The sequence below is a fragment of the Podarcis vaucheri genome (assembly GCF_965113315.1).
Source record: "Podarcis vaucheri genome assembly, chromosome: 16".
Taxonomy (NCBI): domain Eukaryota; kingdom Metazoa; phylum Chordata; class Lepidosauria; order Squamata; family Lacertidae; genus Podarcis; species Podarcis vaucheri.
The window spans coordinates 29,881,132-29,897,965 of NC_138754.1; the positions used below are offsets into that span (position 1 = coordinate 29,881,132).

Genomic DNA, 16,834 nt, shown 5'->3' on the forward strand with positions numbered 1-16,834 from the left:
ACATCTCCAAGGACATATAAAGTTGATTTTCTAAACCAGGGCTGCTGACTTTGCAACCTGCCAGGAAGGGGGGTGGGCGGCGGCGGCGAAACAGACTAAATTCAAAGCTCCTGCAGTCGGTCACTTTAAAATATAGTCAGCCTTGCGGATGCTTTGGGGGGAGGGGGGAGGAAGGGAAGCGGATGAATTTAAAGAGGCAGGGGGATGCATGGCAGCATGTCAAGGATTGTTACACACAGCTGGGCTGGAAGTGAAGCTGGGGGGGGGGGGAGTGCATCTAACCAGCATTACAACACAGGAACACAGGAAACCATCTCTAAATATTAGGCTTGGATCTTATGCCCTTTTAGGGAATGTAAGTGGGGAATATATGACGGGAGCTGCTCTGGTTTGGAAAGCAGCAAACCCAGTGGAGATAGTTGGTTGGTTGGGGGGGGCACTACCCCTGGAAACAGTGAAGCAAGGTGTAGTTAGATGCTCAGTGGGCCCAGGGACCCACTCAGCAGAATGGGCAGGAGGGCTCCGACAAGCTCCAAGGCTGACCTGCCACATTTTAAAGGAAGAGTCCTCCCCGACACTGTAAGACCATTATGTGGGATCATCCAAGTGTCCCTATTTTCCAGAGATAGTCTCAGATTTAAAGAAGCTGTCCCGGTTTCTGATTTGATCCTGGAATGTTGCACTTTTCCTTAGGATGCCCCTGTTTTCATGAGCAAATGTGGGAGGGTATGGTTAAAGGTAAAGGGACCCCTGACCATTAGGTCCAGACGTGACCGACTCTGGGGTTGCGGCGCTCATCTCGCTTTATTGGCCGAGGGAGCCGGCGTACAGCTTCCGGGTCATGTGGCCAGCATGACTAAGCCACTTCTGGCAAACCAGAGCAGCACACGGAAACACCGCTTACCTTCCTGCTGGAATGGTATCTATTTATCTACTTGCACTTTGACGTGCTTTCGAACTGCTAGGTTGGCAGAAGCAGGGACCAAGCAATGGGAGCTCACCCCGTCGTGGGGATTCAAACTGCTGACCTTCTGATCGGCAAGTCCTAGGCTCTGTGGTTTAACCCACAGCGCCACCCGCACCCTTTTTAGGGTATGGTTAGGACATCCCTATTTTAATTGTAGAAATGTTGGACAGCATGAGCAGTGGTAAGCAAAGCTTTGGGAACAGTTTACTGATTTGGAGTGTTTCTACCGCACCTACAAACTGAAGTTCTTGAGGCAGCTGGCATTGTCTTTTAAATACAGTACTAAGGGAAATGGGAAAAAGGTGTATATATAGTGTCCCCCCCTCCCCAGCTCTTTGATGATCCAGATTGGGTTTGACCCGATTTGGGCCCTAAATCAGGGATGTTGCACAGACCTAAGATCCAAAACAGTGGTGGGGATACAATGCAGGAAAGACTCTTTGCCTCCATCTTCCCCCATAACAGACGTCACATTTAATATCCTCCCCTTCCTCTCTTAATGTCTCCAGGTCACTTCAGTGAAAAGGAATCCAGAGCTGCCTTGACATGCTCAGTATACAACCTGGGGTGGAACTACACACATGGGGGGTGGGAACGCTATAAATAAGTCAAAAATTGGATTGTTGTAACAAAAGATGGGGGGGGGAGGACCCCTATGGAAAATCACGTACAAAAAACTCCTGCTCTATGGCGCCATCTAGTCTTGCATGTTTATAACACATTCAATTTGTTGTTTTTTGACTAATGTAGCCGAGTCCCTGGATCGTTCCAATTAAGTTCGGGATCTGGGCTTTGTCCAGACAGGACGATCAACATATTAAATAATCCTACTATGTTCCCTCTTAGCTGCCTTCCCCCCTCCTCCAAAAAAGCTTTGTATCACTTTAGCCTTCCATTGAATTGTGGTATCTCATCTCTGCATTTGGGGGGGTATCTAGATTTGAAATACATTCCAGAATGTGGCTTCCCGCCAGCTTTTTAATCGGAAGGAAAAGTCTAAACACTTTTCTAAGTGGTCACATGTTAGCATTCAGTGAGCCTACAATCTTCGTACCTGTGTACATAGATGTGTCGTACACTTGGGGCTACTTTCACGTAACATTCAACGAGTGCAGAGTCTGCGTACACAATACTTGATCTGTACAAAGTGTGTGTTCTTTCACACAAGATCATCTCCTTCCCTCCTTCCTTCTCTAGTGTAAGATTAGCAGATGGGGGCCTCTTGGTAGTTTCTCCACCCTGAGAAGTTTGGGATGGTCCAGTCCAGGTTGATGGCATTCTTTGTGGCAGCCCCTAAGTTGTGGAATTCCCTTCTCACAAAAGTACATCTTGCACCATTATTGTTTTTGCCGTATGCTGAGGAAACACTTCACCCAAGTCTGTGACAAACACAAACACACAAAATTTAGAAAACCCCCAATTCTTGTGACTGTATTTGGCTTTAAACTGTTTTTTAATGTTGCATTTTACATTGTTGAGACCCACCCGGTGACTTCATGCTGGAATTAACAGAATAACAAAATAAACAACAACAATATAAATGCAAGCATGCCGAGACCAAAAGAGGAACGAGATTATTAATTTTCAATCAACCTTTTAATGAAAAGTTCATAAAATAACAGTTTCTCATCACTGTACATTAAGACTGCAAATTTCTGAATGCTGAGATCATATTATAATTTCTGTTTTTTTATTTTTATTTTCCCCAATATGACACTTGAGTTGGAGCCACAGCACCCTGCAACTCTGACCTGAATTCAAGCTCTTGAAGGAAATCAACAGAACATTGCAAGAGGAACATCAGCCGTGCCGAGGGAAACATCTGGGATTTTTGGTCTGGCAGAGAGTTAAGGCTTAAACAAGGCAGGGGAGGGGGACGCACCACTGCTTTTCCCAGCTGAAATTTAAATAATAATAATTAAAAAAAACAACCCACTAAAGCGTGGCTCTTCCTCTCCCCCTCCCCAAGGGAAGGGAAAAATCTGAATAATCCAAAGCTCGGTTTATTAATTTACGACCATTATCTTGCAACTGATAAAAGTTGTGTGTACATCCAGAATGCAAGACATATATTCCCGTTTGCTGGTAAGAGCAAAACCTATGAACTGTCTTGTTGTGACTTTTCCCACCATGCCTTGCACTAACCTAAGCACCTTACATTATCCTGTTTGTGATATAAAACATGGCAGTCGGTGCACCCAAACCACATGTTCAACACAGGTAGCAGAGAGAGGATGGGGCGGGGCAGAGAGAATGAGTGGGACGCCTTAAAAAAAGAAGTTCCCATCCTCCAAATCCTTTCCAAGAGTTCTAAAAGACAGTTAAGAGAAAAGAAAAGTATTGCAACATCCACTGGAGGTATGAGTGAGGTAGAAAAACGGGAAAATTATTCCCCATTAACACATGAAGCTCGGAAAGGAAGTCCGGCACAGCACGGAAATCTCACTCCGGATCCTAGGAGCGTCTCCCATTGAAAGGAAAGTAATTCGTTTGGAAAGCATTTCAGGAATTGTGCGTGAGAAGCCAGCCCCCACCCACTCACCCCAACTGAACGCTTACGAGAACATGGGAGTGAAGGCCAGCAGGAGGGACTGAAGGACTGGGACAAAAACTCAGCGTTGCATCGAGCGAAAGGTTTAGCTAGTAGTAGGTAGGCAGCCTTCCCCATCTAGGTGCCCTCCCAAGTGCTTGGGCCTGCAGATGGGAGTTGGTAGTCCGAAAACCTGGAAGGCTTGGAAAAGCAACTTGTTCAATGAGTCAGTGGCTGCAAGGTTTTTGTGGTCTTCATTTTAATGTCACTGCGTATTGAATATATCTAGTTGAAAGGCTTTTATTTCCTAGATGCCTGTGCAACGTACGCCTGTAGGGGTGGAAAACAGCACCCACAGCAGTGAAACGCCGAGGGCTCGATTTCTAGGGGGTTTGCAATCTTACTGCCTTAAGACCCCGCAAAAAGGTTTGCTTTTTAAGACTCCGGGTTCAAAAGAAGCGAGTTTTACACGGCGGTGGCAGCTGGCACGTAACATTTTCTCAGCAACCACATGGGTGGACAGGACCCCAGAAGAAAGAGGGGTGCTTAATGCTTCACCCCACCAGCTGTTTCCTCCTCAGCAGGTACACATCTGGAACCCTGCACAGGATGGAGGGGAATTTGGAGGAGGAAAAAAGCAGGCAGGCAAAGACTAGACGGTCCTTGTACATTTCTAATGCTGGGCACCCATCGGGATGAGACACAGCGCGCTTGTATGATCCAAGTTGGCCCTCCAGATGTGCCTTCTCTGCCCTTTTAAATAAGGGGTATCCCGGTAATGGGCAGAATCCAATGCCCTTGTTCTGGCGCTACACATGCCATGTTATCTGCGCACTGCGTCTCTTGATGTCTTCATAGATCTTTAGACCTAGCAGCACTTGACTGAACAGGTCCATCTTGGCCCTTAAACTGCCAATTCCCCCAATTTCAGAGACCCTGCTTGTCCTACTTAGAACGGCAGGGCTCTCAGAGGCGATTTGTGGTCATTTCTCAGGCTCAGCATCCTTGCGCTGCATAATGCTTTTGCCCTGCGGGAGGAATGACAACTCTCATCTTGACAGCATGATGCAAGCAGGAAAAGATTGGTTGCAACTCGAATTTGTTGGGACGTGGCAGGAGACTCCCCATTGCCTGAGCTTTAACACAATAGCTGTGGTCCCTTTTGGCGATGGGTTGGGCAGGCGCTATGAAATGATGTGAACGGTCCCAGATAACAAGAAATGTTTGAGCATGTGGTAGTATGGGAACACTGCGGCCGCATCACGTCAAAAACATCCACAAGCATGGTGCATAATCCATTTCCCCCCTTTGTAACCTATTCCCCCCACCCCTTTGCTAACCTCATCTCTATGCCAAAATATTTGACCATTATTGCTTGCACTGTAAACACTGAGGAAAAGGGAAAGACATTGGAATGGGCTGGGACATTTTCCTATCCAAGCACCAGCATGGAACATGGCTCACACTGCCTGCACCCATCTCTTTTTCTTTCTTGCCATGATAATCAAACCCTGACCACGTCCCACACCACTGCTCCACTTCAGATCATAGGTTTTGTCAGCTATCACCAAATGCCCCAGGTGTTTCCTTTTCAGGCCTGACGTTCCTGCGTTTTAGAACAGAAGTGACATGGTAAAAAATAAAAATACTGCTAACCCAGACTTTGACCTGCACTGTTCAAAATCAGTGCTTGACATCCTTGCTCACACACGCACGTGTATACATCTGCACACGCACACACGCGCACACACACACACAAACATATGAGAGAGAAAAAAAGAGGACAGGAAATCGTATAAGAATGACATTGTAACTGGAAACATTTAAATACAGCAAAACAAATCCGTCTTCTATGCAAAAAAGCTACAAAAGTCCAGTCTTTGTATTGTCTTCACAGGCTATGGTTTATGGCTATGCTGAGAGTCTCTGAGATTCTTTTTTGTTTTTTTTAAGTTTTAAAACTTTTTAATACATTTTTTATTTTATTTTTACTCTTTGAAATCCTGTAGCAAAGACCCTGCGGACACATCTTTTCATCTTTTGCAAATGCTCTGAGTTTCTTTTTTTCCTTGCAAAACTGTGCATACAGAATTTTGAGAAATAAATACATTCATTACTGCACATACATATTGATACAAAAAACAACACTGTCAAATAGTGTTTGCACCATCTTTGTTAGATATTCAAGACCAGGCAAAATTAATTTGTTTGTTTTCCATCAGGCTTCTCCTGCCTCTTCTCACCCCAAAGTAGGTTTTTTCCCCTCTCTCCGAAAAAAATAATAATGAGGTGGCTTTGGCGTTAAGTGGAAAAACAGCACTAAATTAAACAAAAAATGCCAAGTGGAGAAGTGTGTATAATTTTGGGAGGTGGGAGCTTCATAATTATAAATTTTCTTCGGTGGTCATTCTCATTTTTATCTAAGATGCAAAACTAAGCATGCCTTTTTTAAAACATGGAAATACTTTGTATGTCTTGCATTGCCTTTTTCTTTCTTCCTTTAGAAAAAACAAGAATATACAAAGAGCACTTCCACTCGTGAGCACTACAACTTGGGATCTTGCCTACCCAGGTCGCAGTCTGGCCAAACCACCAGAGAGGGAACGGAAACACCAGGCCTCGTAAACAGGACAAGAAATGGCTTCTCATCCATGTTGTACATTGGGTAGCCCAGAGGTCCATGGCATTTAACACACCCCACTGAGATAGAAAGTGGTGTGCTTCCTCTATAGTGCCCACCAGACTGCGAACTGGGTCAGGCAGACTTGCTGATTTGGAGACTTGCATGTCAACTCCCCATCCCTGCCCAAGCCTCATTGGAGTGAACTAATCCAAATCGTCAAAAGAAGAAAGAAAAAAACCAGAAAGTGGTAGGAATCTAAGCAATTTTGGCATATGCGCCCATGCATCTGAACCCAGGGAGGGCACATACCAGATAAGACTACCTCTCAAAGGTTGCCCAAGGCTGGCCTTTTGATTACTGAGCCCTTTTAATACCTGTGGACATTTCGGTACAGGACCAGCTAAGGCCCTTCCTCCTTTCTGAGGCTAATCCTCTAAAATAAAGCTACTTGTCAGAAGCTCTTTGGTGTCTTCTGAAAACATTGTGGCTCTTCAGAGTAGCCCACGGCTGGAATATATACATATATATAAATATTATATTTGGCAATTTCCCATTAGCAGGGGCTAAGAAGAACAGCAGCCCAGCTTCTTGGCTAACGTTAGGCATCTGTTTGCCCTCCTCCAAAAGGCAGTGTCCCCCTGGTTTTCTCCATCATTTGCTGCTCCCACCATCCCCACTCAGATATGTGATTGCTGGAGGACATATCCATCCACATCCTTTATCTCCCTCTTTCCCTTTCTTACAAAACCCTTCAAATCCAGCACCATATGTATTAACCACCAATGGATGCCATTCTTCCTATGCAATGCAGCTTTAACAGATGGAAGCCCGCCTCTATGAAATTCCCTGCTTCCTCGACGTGATCCTGTCTGTCCCTGAACTGCTTTGAATGGAAATCTCTTTCCTGTTTTCAGGGTATCAACTAGTGAGGCCTATGTGACTCTTTCCCCCTCCGACACCTGATGCATCCGAAAAATGTGGTGGAATGCAGATTACTTCCTAAACAGAGTTGGTGAGAAATACGTATATATTTAATTTAATGCCCCTCCATTAAACAAAATTGTGTTAAGCCATTTGACAGCTAAACCAATGGAAAAAGCAAAGATTAATTTTGACTGGCCCCTAGATCTGTTGAGGTCTGTAACTGTAGAAGTTTATGTAAACAATGAGATAAATATATTAATTTTTTTTTCTGAGCCAAGCGAGGTTCCATACTCATTTCAAAATGTGCTTTGGTTTAAAAAATAGTTTTGTGGATTTGGGTATGAGCTATCTTTTCTTTTATTTTTAATACAACTTCTTCTACTTTATTCTTTATTTTCCTCTCCTGTTATTCCGAAAACATTCTGGATCTAAACTGACTAAAGCATATCATCAAGCTGCCAGGCCCCTGCACTTCAAAAGAAAGAAAGAAAATCCTCAGGAGGCTCATTCTGTATCTCCAAAAAAACAAAACAAAAAACAGAACCAAAAAAATGTAATTCCTTCCCCACCCCACCCAACAAACTCTTAAAATCTTAAATATGAAACTAGTGTTTTGCTTTTTCATTAAAATACAGAAAATGCTTGATACAATACTATGTCGTACAAATGCAGTTGAGTGTTCAGACCCTCTAAATGAGCCCTGAACAGTCCCTGAAGTTTTGAGTATTATTCGGTTTTTCTTTTCATTATTATTGTCACAATTTGGAAAGAAGTCATCATTCGGTATTATATGGAACACAACTCTATACAACTACTTTCAAAAAAAAGGGGGATGCAGGGGGGGGGGGAAGAAAAAGGAGAAACTCTCCCTCCCCATTTTTGTACAATACTCACGCTGTACACAGACTTTTTGTCATGTTAAGTGCTGAGGGGAAGAAATAAAAAATAAAATAAAAAGGAGGCTCCTTTAACAATAATTAATGAATAAGAAGGGGGGGACACACACCCGACAACAAATGGGTCCTGAAACTTCCAAGATTCCAAAATTTCAAACCATTAGCAAAAGGAAACCCAAATCAAGCCTAACATTTCTACCCTTGCCCACCCCCAACAACTACTGGATGAAATAAATTTTTTTTGAGGGATCATAGGATCAACTCTTGAGCTCCTCTTTGGAGAACTACAGGAGGACATTTAATAACCAAACAGCAACTTGCTATGTATACAACCAGACAAAAGATGCAATTCCCTGCAGCACCTGCCTCCCAGAAAGAATACTTTTAAGCGCACATCTTGGCCACCGGAAAGGGGGGAGGGAAGGAGTGGTAAAAAATGTCACAAAGTGGGAATGGGTGCTACAAAGTTTAAGGAGCCGCTCGTAATTCACTTGCTCCTTTGGCTCAGCAAAAAAGTCTGTTGCGCCTCGGACGGGTCTTGACCACCAGGGCGATGCCTTGCCTTGGCATTAATGCTATTTTTAATCGTGGTCATTGCCAGTTGAAAGGAAAGTGCGCTGGGCGGGGAAGAGGAAAACCTTCGCGCAAAAACTGCGGCATGGAATGGAGAGAACCGCTGTTGCTTTGTAACTGCAACAGGAAAAGCAGGGGGTGTGTGGCGAGAAAGAGTTAGGCATTCTGCTTTCTTTTCTTTTCTTTTTTTTGGAGGGTGAGGTAGGAATAAAAAGCAGAGTGGATCTCAACTCTTGGCTTCAGATACCAGATTACTGGCTCAGGACTTGGTTCCAAAGGCATCTCAAGAGTAGAAAGGGGTCTGGATAACGTGAGAAGGAAGCTGACGGGGAAGACCCGAGCCCTGTCGGTTTGCGCTGTTCAAAAATAAAATAAAATAAAAATCAACACCTGTGCCCTTTGGCTCCTGGGTGGGGGGGAACAACCCTGCCGATCGAGGCCTTACGTCCCTGAAAGTATGAATTCACAGGTGCTGGTTTAGTTTTTATCTGGCTTTGGCAAGGCATGTTGCACCAAATCCACCACAGATATCTCTACGTGAACGTCTATGGTGGCTGTGCAGTACAGATCTCATATAATCTAACACCTGCAACACAACTGGGTCTGGTCTATTACACAGGGGCACTGCAATCCATTAACCTCTAGCGGGTCTTTATTATGGAGCTCCACAGTCAGCAAGGACCTTTTAATTTCATGTATGTGTGTGAGCAACTTGGAGCACACGAAAGGATGCTTAAAAAAGAGTGGGAAAGCCTCTCCCCGCTCTGAACTCCCAAGTTGCCTACAGGGTTGAAGGTGAAGATTTACAGGCTACGTTATTTTATTTTTTTCATCGCCTCCCACAAAGCAGACAGCAGATTGAATCCAGACTTAGTCCTACTGAGGTCAGTAGGGCCATATGACTTAAGTCTGTATCCAACCCAACGGTAGTGTTTTGTTTTTTAATAGAAAAAAAGGAAAAGAAATGGATCTTATGATTTTTTTTCGGGGGTGGTGTGGTCTTAGAACGAATCGCTCCACATCAGTGCTCTGTTAGCATCTCACAAAACCTACATGAAAATCAAAATGGCGACACTGGAACAAGGGAATTAGAAAGCAGCCCGACATTGCGTGAGGCAAAGTTATACGGAATGGGGAAGGAACCTTTTCTTGTAACGTGACAAGACAAAATATGGTTGCGTTTAATCTGTGGCCCTCCAAATATTTCCAGACTACACCTCCCATCACCCAATATTATTGACCTTGCTGGCTGGGAGTTGAGAGTTTAGGGATAACCGGAAGCCTTTCCTGCATGCAGGTCTGAGTGACCCAAAACACTTTATATGGTCTATTTCTTAAGAGGAAAAAAAGTTTTTTTTTGGGGGGGGGAGAGGAGGGAGAAAAATAATAATGAAAGCTTATCTTTGTTTTTTATTTGAATACGCTCAACTTTTTTTCTTTTTTTTTTGGTCTAAACTTAAAAAGACACAAGATTTTTTTCCTTTTCTGAAGAAAAAAAAAAGACATAGGGCTTTGGTGAACCCTACCAATAATAATAATAATAATATTAATAATAATAATTATAATAATAATAATAAAGAGAACAATGGTTTTGAGCAAGAAAGTTAAAGCGGGGGGGAAATGTAAACCTTACTCAATTTTAGACAGGATGATTCTAAAGGGACTGCAAAAAATGTTTTACCACCGCACTCCCCCCCCAAACACACTGGGGGGCAATGGTGGTGGGGAAGCCATCGCTTTCCCCAAAAAGTCACGCCAACAAAGTCAAGGGGCCACAAAATGGCGGGCGATAGACTCTGTCCGCTCCTCTAAAACCTATAGCAGCTGTTGGCTGGGAAGTCTTCTACAGAGGCCATTGGAAAGGTTTGCTCTTCCGAACTTTCCAACCCGTGTGCGGCGTGCGTTTTAAGATTTCCTTGACGACTACCATGGCCGCCATCATGAAAAGAGCCGGAGGAAAAAATACCACACCCCCCGCCATCTCCCTCACCACCACCCCCTCAGCGAAAAGGGAGGATATGAAACACTTTGGTTGGGCTTCCCACACACTCTTATTGCACTCTGGATCCGAGGAAAACGCCGCCTGCTACAACGGCGTTCCCTTATCCTGTCAGATGGTCACTTTTTTTGCTAATCCAGATGTGTTAAGGAAAGCAACGGACGGTAGACATTCTTTCCCCCACCCCCCACAAAAAAAAAAACAGCATCCAGGTGCAATAGAACAAAGCTGGAAAGAGACCAGAAGCTCTAAAAGAAAAGAAAAAAAGTTTCCTCATGGACAGAAAAATCAGTAATTTTGGTGAAAAGCCAGCGCCCCCCTACAGCACTATTCACTCGGGCTTCTGGCTTGCAATCTACCTATTGTCTTTGGCCAAGGTTTGCTTCAAAATGCTCATTTTAAATGGACTTCTTGAGGGTAGGATGAGGTGGCAAAAAAAATCCCTTAAACGTTTTAATTTAGTTTCTACTTTGTACACTTACTTACAAGGGGTGGGGTGGGGGGGGAGGAAGAGGGGCAAGGGGGACAAAAACGCCACACCTAATATTTCACTAACCATCTTATTGTTCTCGTGAATTCAAGAGGTAGCAAAGGGAACGGGCCGAACCCGTTCTTTAGTGAGGGAGAAAAAAGCTAAACACACACACACACACACACAAAATAAAGATGTACCTAAAGGAACTTGTAGCAATTCCAGCCTATTATCAAACCCACTCCCCACTCTTAACTCTTATGTTAAGAGTTACCTCAAAACCTTCCAGTTCCAACAATTACATAAACGTTTTAACAATTTTCTTTTCCCCCCTCTTAATAAAACAAGTACCTCTAAGCAAAGAATATCCATACGAACTATTGGTTTTTTTGGGGGGTGGGGGGGAGAAACATAAAAGACGACCCCTGCTCAGCTGAAGTAAATTCCCCAGGGGCACCCGACTCCCATTCAGTCATGGATAAGGTTGAAGTAAATTTAAGGAAAGTATAGGACAAAAACATGGAGGTGAAGAGGTACATGTTTGGTGTGCAACGGCTAAGTAGGCCGAACTCCATCGCTGAAAAATAATGGTGGGGTGGGGAAAAGAAAAATATGCCACCTTTCATAGACTGAAAGCATGCAGAAACTATTGAGGATTCATTAAGACTCTCCCCCATGTGAGAGACGGTCAACTGACTGGGCCACCAACAAAATTTTCCTCAACTGCAGCCAATAAAAGAAATTCTGAGGCGTTTTCTCAGAAAAGAAAAAATAACGATAATAACAGCAAAACGAATTGGATTCTGTGGCAAGAAATGCTCCCACTGGTAGCTTTTAGGGGCAACAACCAATGTCAATGGTTAGGAGAGCAGGGGGTGAGCGGAAATTAAGGCCCATGGCTAGAAAAAATAGCCACAGGAACCGGAAAAGTCTGTGCGCAACATCCATCTGCATTGGGGGGGTGGGGAGGAATAATACTTGGGTCAAGTTTTAGAAACGGAAATCCAAAGTGCTAAGAAAGGAAAGTGAGGGATGTGAAGCAGCTTACGGCCGGTCTTTCCTCCCCACCCCAATCGCAAGGATCGGCCCCTTTGGGCCGCCATTTCCAATTAGCATCAACTGGGAAGGAATTTCTTCCACCTCACCCCACCCCCTTTTCTCTCCACACCTTATAGGCTTATAGTTAAGCTAGATGTCCCCACAACCTTAAGCAGAGTAGTGGCATTTCTTGACCTCAACGGCAAAGAAAAAAAGAGGGGTGGGTGGCATGGGGGAGAAAAACACAAATGGGGAGACAGCAGCTTCATTGTGGGCTGGCTTTTCTTTGTATATTTGGAGTTTGGGGGACGGGGAAGAGAAAGAAATAAAGCTCTGCTTGTTTGAGGCCCCCCCATGACTGAACAGGGACGGGAACGGCCCTTATTTGTTTCTTTCTTTCTTTTTCTTTCTTTCTTTTTTTTTAAAGCAGCAAGTCTAGGGAAAGGTATATGTTTATGGCGGGTGGGCTCAGAGCTCATTGCAGAGTCTTTGGCTTTATGTAGGAGAGGTATGCATTCGCAGGTGGCTGATGAGATTGCGCTGCTGGGTGAACTTCCCGCCACACAGCTGACATTCGTAGGGCTTTTCCCCTGAGTGGACGCGCATATGCTCTGTCAGTCGGTACTGCCGGGTAAAGCGCATCCCGCACTCCTCGCATGCAAAGGGCTTGAGGCCCAAGTGGCTGCGCATGTGACGCGTCATGGTGCCCCGCTGCGTGAACATCTTGCCGCAGATATTGCATGGGAAAGGCCGCGTCAGCCAGTGAGTCTTCTCGTGCTGCCGGAGAGTGGCCGGGTCTTTGTAGCTCTTCTCGCACACAGAGCATTTGAAGGGCCGCGACTCCGTGGTGTAGGGCTGGTTGGGGTTGGACAGATCCTCCGCTTCCTCCTCTTTGTCGTCGTACGTCCCTTCCTCCTTGATGTACAGGTCTTCCTCGGTGTGTTTCTCCACGTGGGCGTTCAGCTGCTCGGAACTGGGGAAGCCCTTCCCGCACGGGATGCAGACGTAAAGGTTGTCCCCAAAGGCCACCGGCTCGTAGCCTTCCTGCCGGTACACATAGTTGGCACTAGTGTGCCCGCCGCTCTCGCTCTCGCTCTGCCCGCTGTCGTCACTGTTCTCTTTCCCGTTCTCGACATCCTCTTTGCAGGTGAACGGCAGCTCCGACCCGTAGGTGCCCAGGCCGAGGCTCCGCTCCGCCGACTTGCACAAGGGGCCCATCAGGATCCCGTTGGGCAGTCCTTCGCTCTCCTCGCCGCCTTTGCCGCCCTCCTTCCTGTCGAAGGCGCTCTCTTTCTTGAGCCACTCCTTCTTGCGCGACGAATGGCGCAGGCTTTTTCTCTGGCTGCCTTCCGGGAGGGACTGGCGGTCTTCGCTCAAGTCCATTTCCATGGGTTCGCAGTTGTCGGGGAGGTTGGGCGCGGCTCCGGCGGCGGACTCGTCAAACGATGAGGCACTGTTGGCTGCAGGGGCTGAGGCAGGTCGGGGGGAGCCACGCTGGCTTTCGCCGTGCGGCGTGTCGTCCTGGGATGGTGCCGGGGGAAGCGAGGGGCTTTTCTTGGACAGGTCGAGGCCCAGCTCCTGGTCCCCGCTGCTCCCGTTCGCACTGCTGCTACTCCCATCTCCGCCGTTCTTGCCAATCCCCCTACTCAAGGCATGGGAGTTCTCTTGGTTGGAGCTGCTGATGAAGACCTCGTCGTCCGAGATCTTCCCCTTTGGCATCTCCTTCAAGTGAGAGCCCTTCAGCCCCTCGGCTGACCCTGAATAACGAGTGATGACTGAAGCAGTGGAAAGTCTCTGACTCCGAGGGGGTCTCCCGACGCTGGGGGCGCCGCCGGCCCTGCCAGCGAAGGACCTCCCATTGCGTTTCAGCTTCTTCCTGCAGAGGGCAGCTAGGTCGGGTAGCTGGAGGTAGCTTGCGGCCGTGAGGAGAGCATTGAAGTTCTGTTCACCAGGCTGGTCGGTCATTAAGAGCTTCCCAGTATAAATAAAGTCCAAGATTTGCCGGAACACTGTGGGGTTGACCATGTCGGTATCTAGGTTGATCAGGTTGTCGTGCAGGACGAGGGATTTGAAGTACATGCTGCTGGCTGCGAGGATATTCTTGTGGGCACGGAAGAGGGCATTTTCCACGACAATGATCACATCACAGAGGAAACCTTTGGCTCGTTGCTGGTTTAGTTGCAGCAGCAGTTGTTTGGCATGATTTGGCAGTTCCATCTCCACCTTCTCTTCCTTTCCCCGTTTACTTTATTACCTGCAAAAAAGAGAGAAGCAAACAGAACGAAACAGTGAGCCCATTGGCCACTTGCACCAGCATCTCTTACCTCAAGGAACCTGTGGCCCTCCAGATGTTGCTGGATTAAAACTGCTATCATCCCTGGCCACACTGGCTGGTAGGGATGATGGAAACATCTGGAGGGCCACGGGTTTCCCATCCCTCTGCTACATGCATTTCAAACACTGCCCAGATTTTATTTATCTTTTTAAATACACAATTAGGTGCTTTTAGGGTCCCAGTATAGAACACTGCATGTCTTGAAGGTCTCCCATCCCTGTAGGTAGTTCTCTTGCTAGTGTATTTATTTCATTTCTACCCCTCCTCTCCTCCAAGGAGCTCAAAAGGGCATACATGGTAGGCCTGGGCGAAACATTGCCCAGAGCCAGAGCATGGTGGTGCCTTCACCTGGCATTATATTGCGGGTGGGGCTTGCCTGCGCCCAAGTCCCTCTTCTAATGCACAGAGCTACGGTCTTCTGCATATCTAGAGGACTCAGAATGTATAAACTGCAACTATTTCAGAAAGGTTCCATTTTGCTTCCTGCGTGACAGGAAGTCAACCAGCTGAGTTTGCTATCAGAAGGCATAGCTGCTGCAACTGAAAACACATTTATCAGCGTTTACTACCTGAAGAGACAGTGATGCCAGGTGGAAGGAAAGCAGTGGGCAGCCATTTTGCATCCATATGAATGAATCTAAGTGAGTGCATGTTACCATCAAGATGCAGTTGGTCCACAGCTCAGAGATTTATTCTTAACAGACATAACAATATCCCCTGCGCAAGACCAAACACTGACAGTGATTTACTAGAGACAGTTACCAGAACATAGCGGGAAAATGGCCTGCTTATAAATGCTGAGGCTAATGAACACTAACAAACAAATCCAACCCTAATGAACCAGTTTAATTCTGAACCATCTTTGGGGCCCTGGCAGGGGTGGAAAGGCAGCATCATAAAATGTAATCAAAACCAAACCATCCAAGAATGAAACAAGCCTTGGAGAGCCAGAATTAAGGTGCAGCAGAGAGGGGGAACTGCATTTTGAAAAGACCTTTACGATGGGTTATAAAAGGTGCTTCCCAGCCCACTGAAGCAAAGCAGGATGAAACCTCTTGTGAAACATGCACAGTACTTCTATATTTTCAAGTCTGCCAGCCCCCTCCCCAAGGAACACCGCCAGGACTGCAGTATGGCAGAGTCCTGATATTAAAAATTGAAAAGATCTGCATTGATACCTAGTCAAAACCTGGGGGTTGCATATCAGAACAGCGCTCTGCAATGAAACAAAGTGAATCGTCATTACATGAGCAGCATGGAAGGGCTGTAGGAACTGGACTTCCTATCATTTCTGTCTTAGAAAAATACCTGGGTATCATTACCAAGAGTGCTGTAGAACTACAGACCCTCCCTTTGTTCTTCCTTTACTCGCTGGAAGAAAAGGTGGGACAGACCGCCCACCCCACTCCCAAGTGAGGTGCAGAGAGAAAGACATGAAAAGGGAGAATATTAACGGGGATCGCCCTCCCACAAAGGATGCTCAAGGAATTTCTCATGGGGGTGAATGCAACGTTTGTGGCAGGGAAGGCAGAACAGAGGTGTGATTTTTTGCTGAAAGAAAGAAAAATGAAATGAATCAGCTCCATTTGTTTCAGTCTGTGTGGTGAACTGGGATGGGGGGCACAGAGAAATCCCCCACCCCGCAATGCCTCAACTGTGGAATTCTCCCCCTGAAGAGGCCCATCTGGCACACATGCCAGTACGTTTTAGGCACCAGCATTTAAAAATAATGTACGCTCTTTAATTGTAACATTAATAATTTGCTTGTTTCTCTCTCTCCCACCTCCCTTTTTCCTGTTGTGCTGTGGCTGGGGGTGGGGCCTATGCAGCTTTTTATTGCTCTATAAGCTGAAGAGAAGGGCAGAAATACTTTAAAACAAGCCTTTTGCCGGTTGTTCCTAAAAACATTTGATGCTGCCATGATTGCTTAGTTCTGTTGATTTATTCTGCAACTGTACTTTTACTGACATTTTGTGAAGGGGGGGCCTACTTTGTGGTGGCTCCACATTTCTGGATCTGCCTTTTAACACCCATTTGTCCAGGCCTTGGGGAAAGGGCAGGATGCACTGTGATTTGTTCCTGTTGACTGCATTTTTGTTTTGACCTTGCTGTGCTTTTCTCTGGCTGTTGCTGATGATAATTAAGGATTGTTTTGCTTTGCTCTTGTACAATTATTATTTGGTTGCACCTTGCCTCAAGACTACTCAGGTGAAGGTAAAGGTAAAGGTACCCCTGCCGGAACGGGCCAGTCTTGACAGACTCTGGGATTTGTGCGCCCATCTCACATCTATAGGCCGGGGGCCAGCGCTGTCCGGAGACACTTCCGGGTCACGTGGCCAGCGTGACAACGCTGCTCTGGCGAGCCAGCGCAGCACACGGAACGCCGTTTACCTTCCCGCTGGTAAGCGGTACCTATTTATCTACTTGCACCCGGGAGTGCTTTCGAACTGCTAGGTTGGCAGGCGCTGGGACCGAAC

General features: G+C 46.1%; 1 protein-coding gene and 1 long non-coding RNA gene across 13 annotated transcripts in view; one reads left to right on the plus strand and one right to left on the minus strand.

Moving 5' to 3' along the window:
* HIC2 (HIC ZBTB transcriptional repressor 2) overlaps positions 1 to 16,834 on the minus strand; it is a 154,723-nt gene that overhangs the window by 7,109 nt on the left and 130,780 nt on the right. For 11 of the 12 annotated variants that reach the window (XM_082203255.1, XM_082203260.1, XM_082203259.1 and 8 more), the window contains one exon: positions 11,317 to 14,276. In XM_082203255.1, coding sequence (XP_082059381.1) covers positions 12,518 to 14,239 — 1,722 coding nt within the window. In that variant the 5' untranslated portion in view covers positions 14,240 to 14,276 and the 3' untranslated portion in view covers positions 11,317 to 12,517. Of the gene's footprint in view, positions 1 to 11,316; positions 14,277 to 16,834 lie in introns of those variants that run through there. The other variant, XR_014214495.1, reaches the window with a different exon arrangement.
* On the plus strand, positions 1,426 to 11,708 carry LOC309521206. Its single transcript, XR_014214563.1, has 2 exons — positions 1,426 to 7,132; positions 7,488 to 11,708. It is a non-coding gene; the product is annotated as an uncharacterized lncRNA (long non-coding RNA).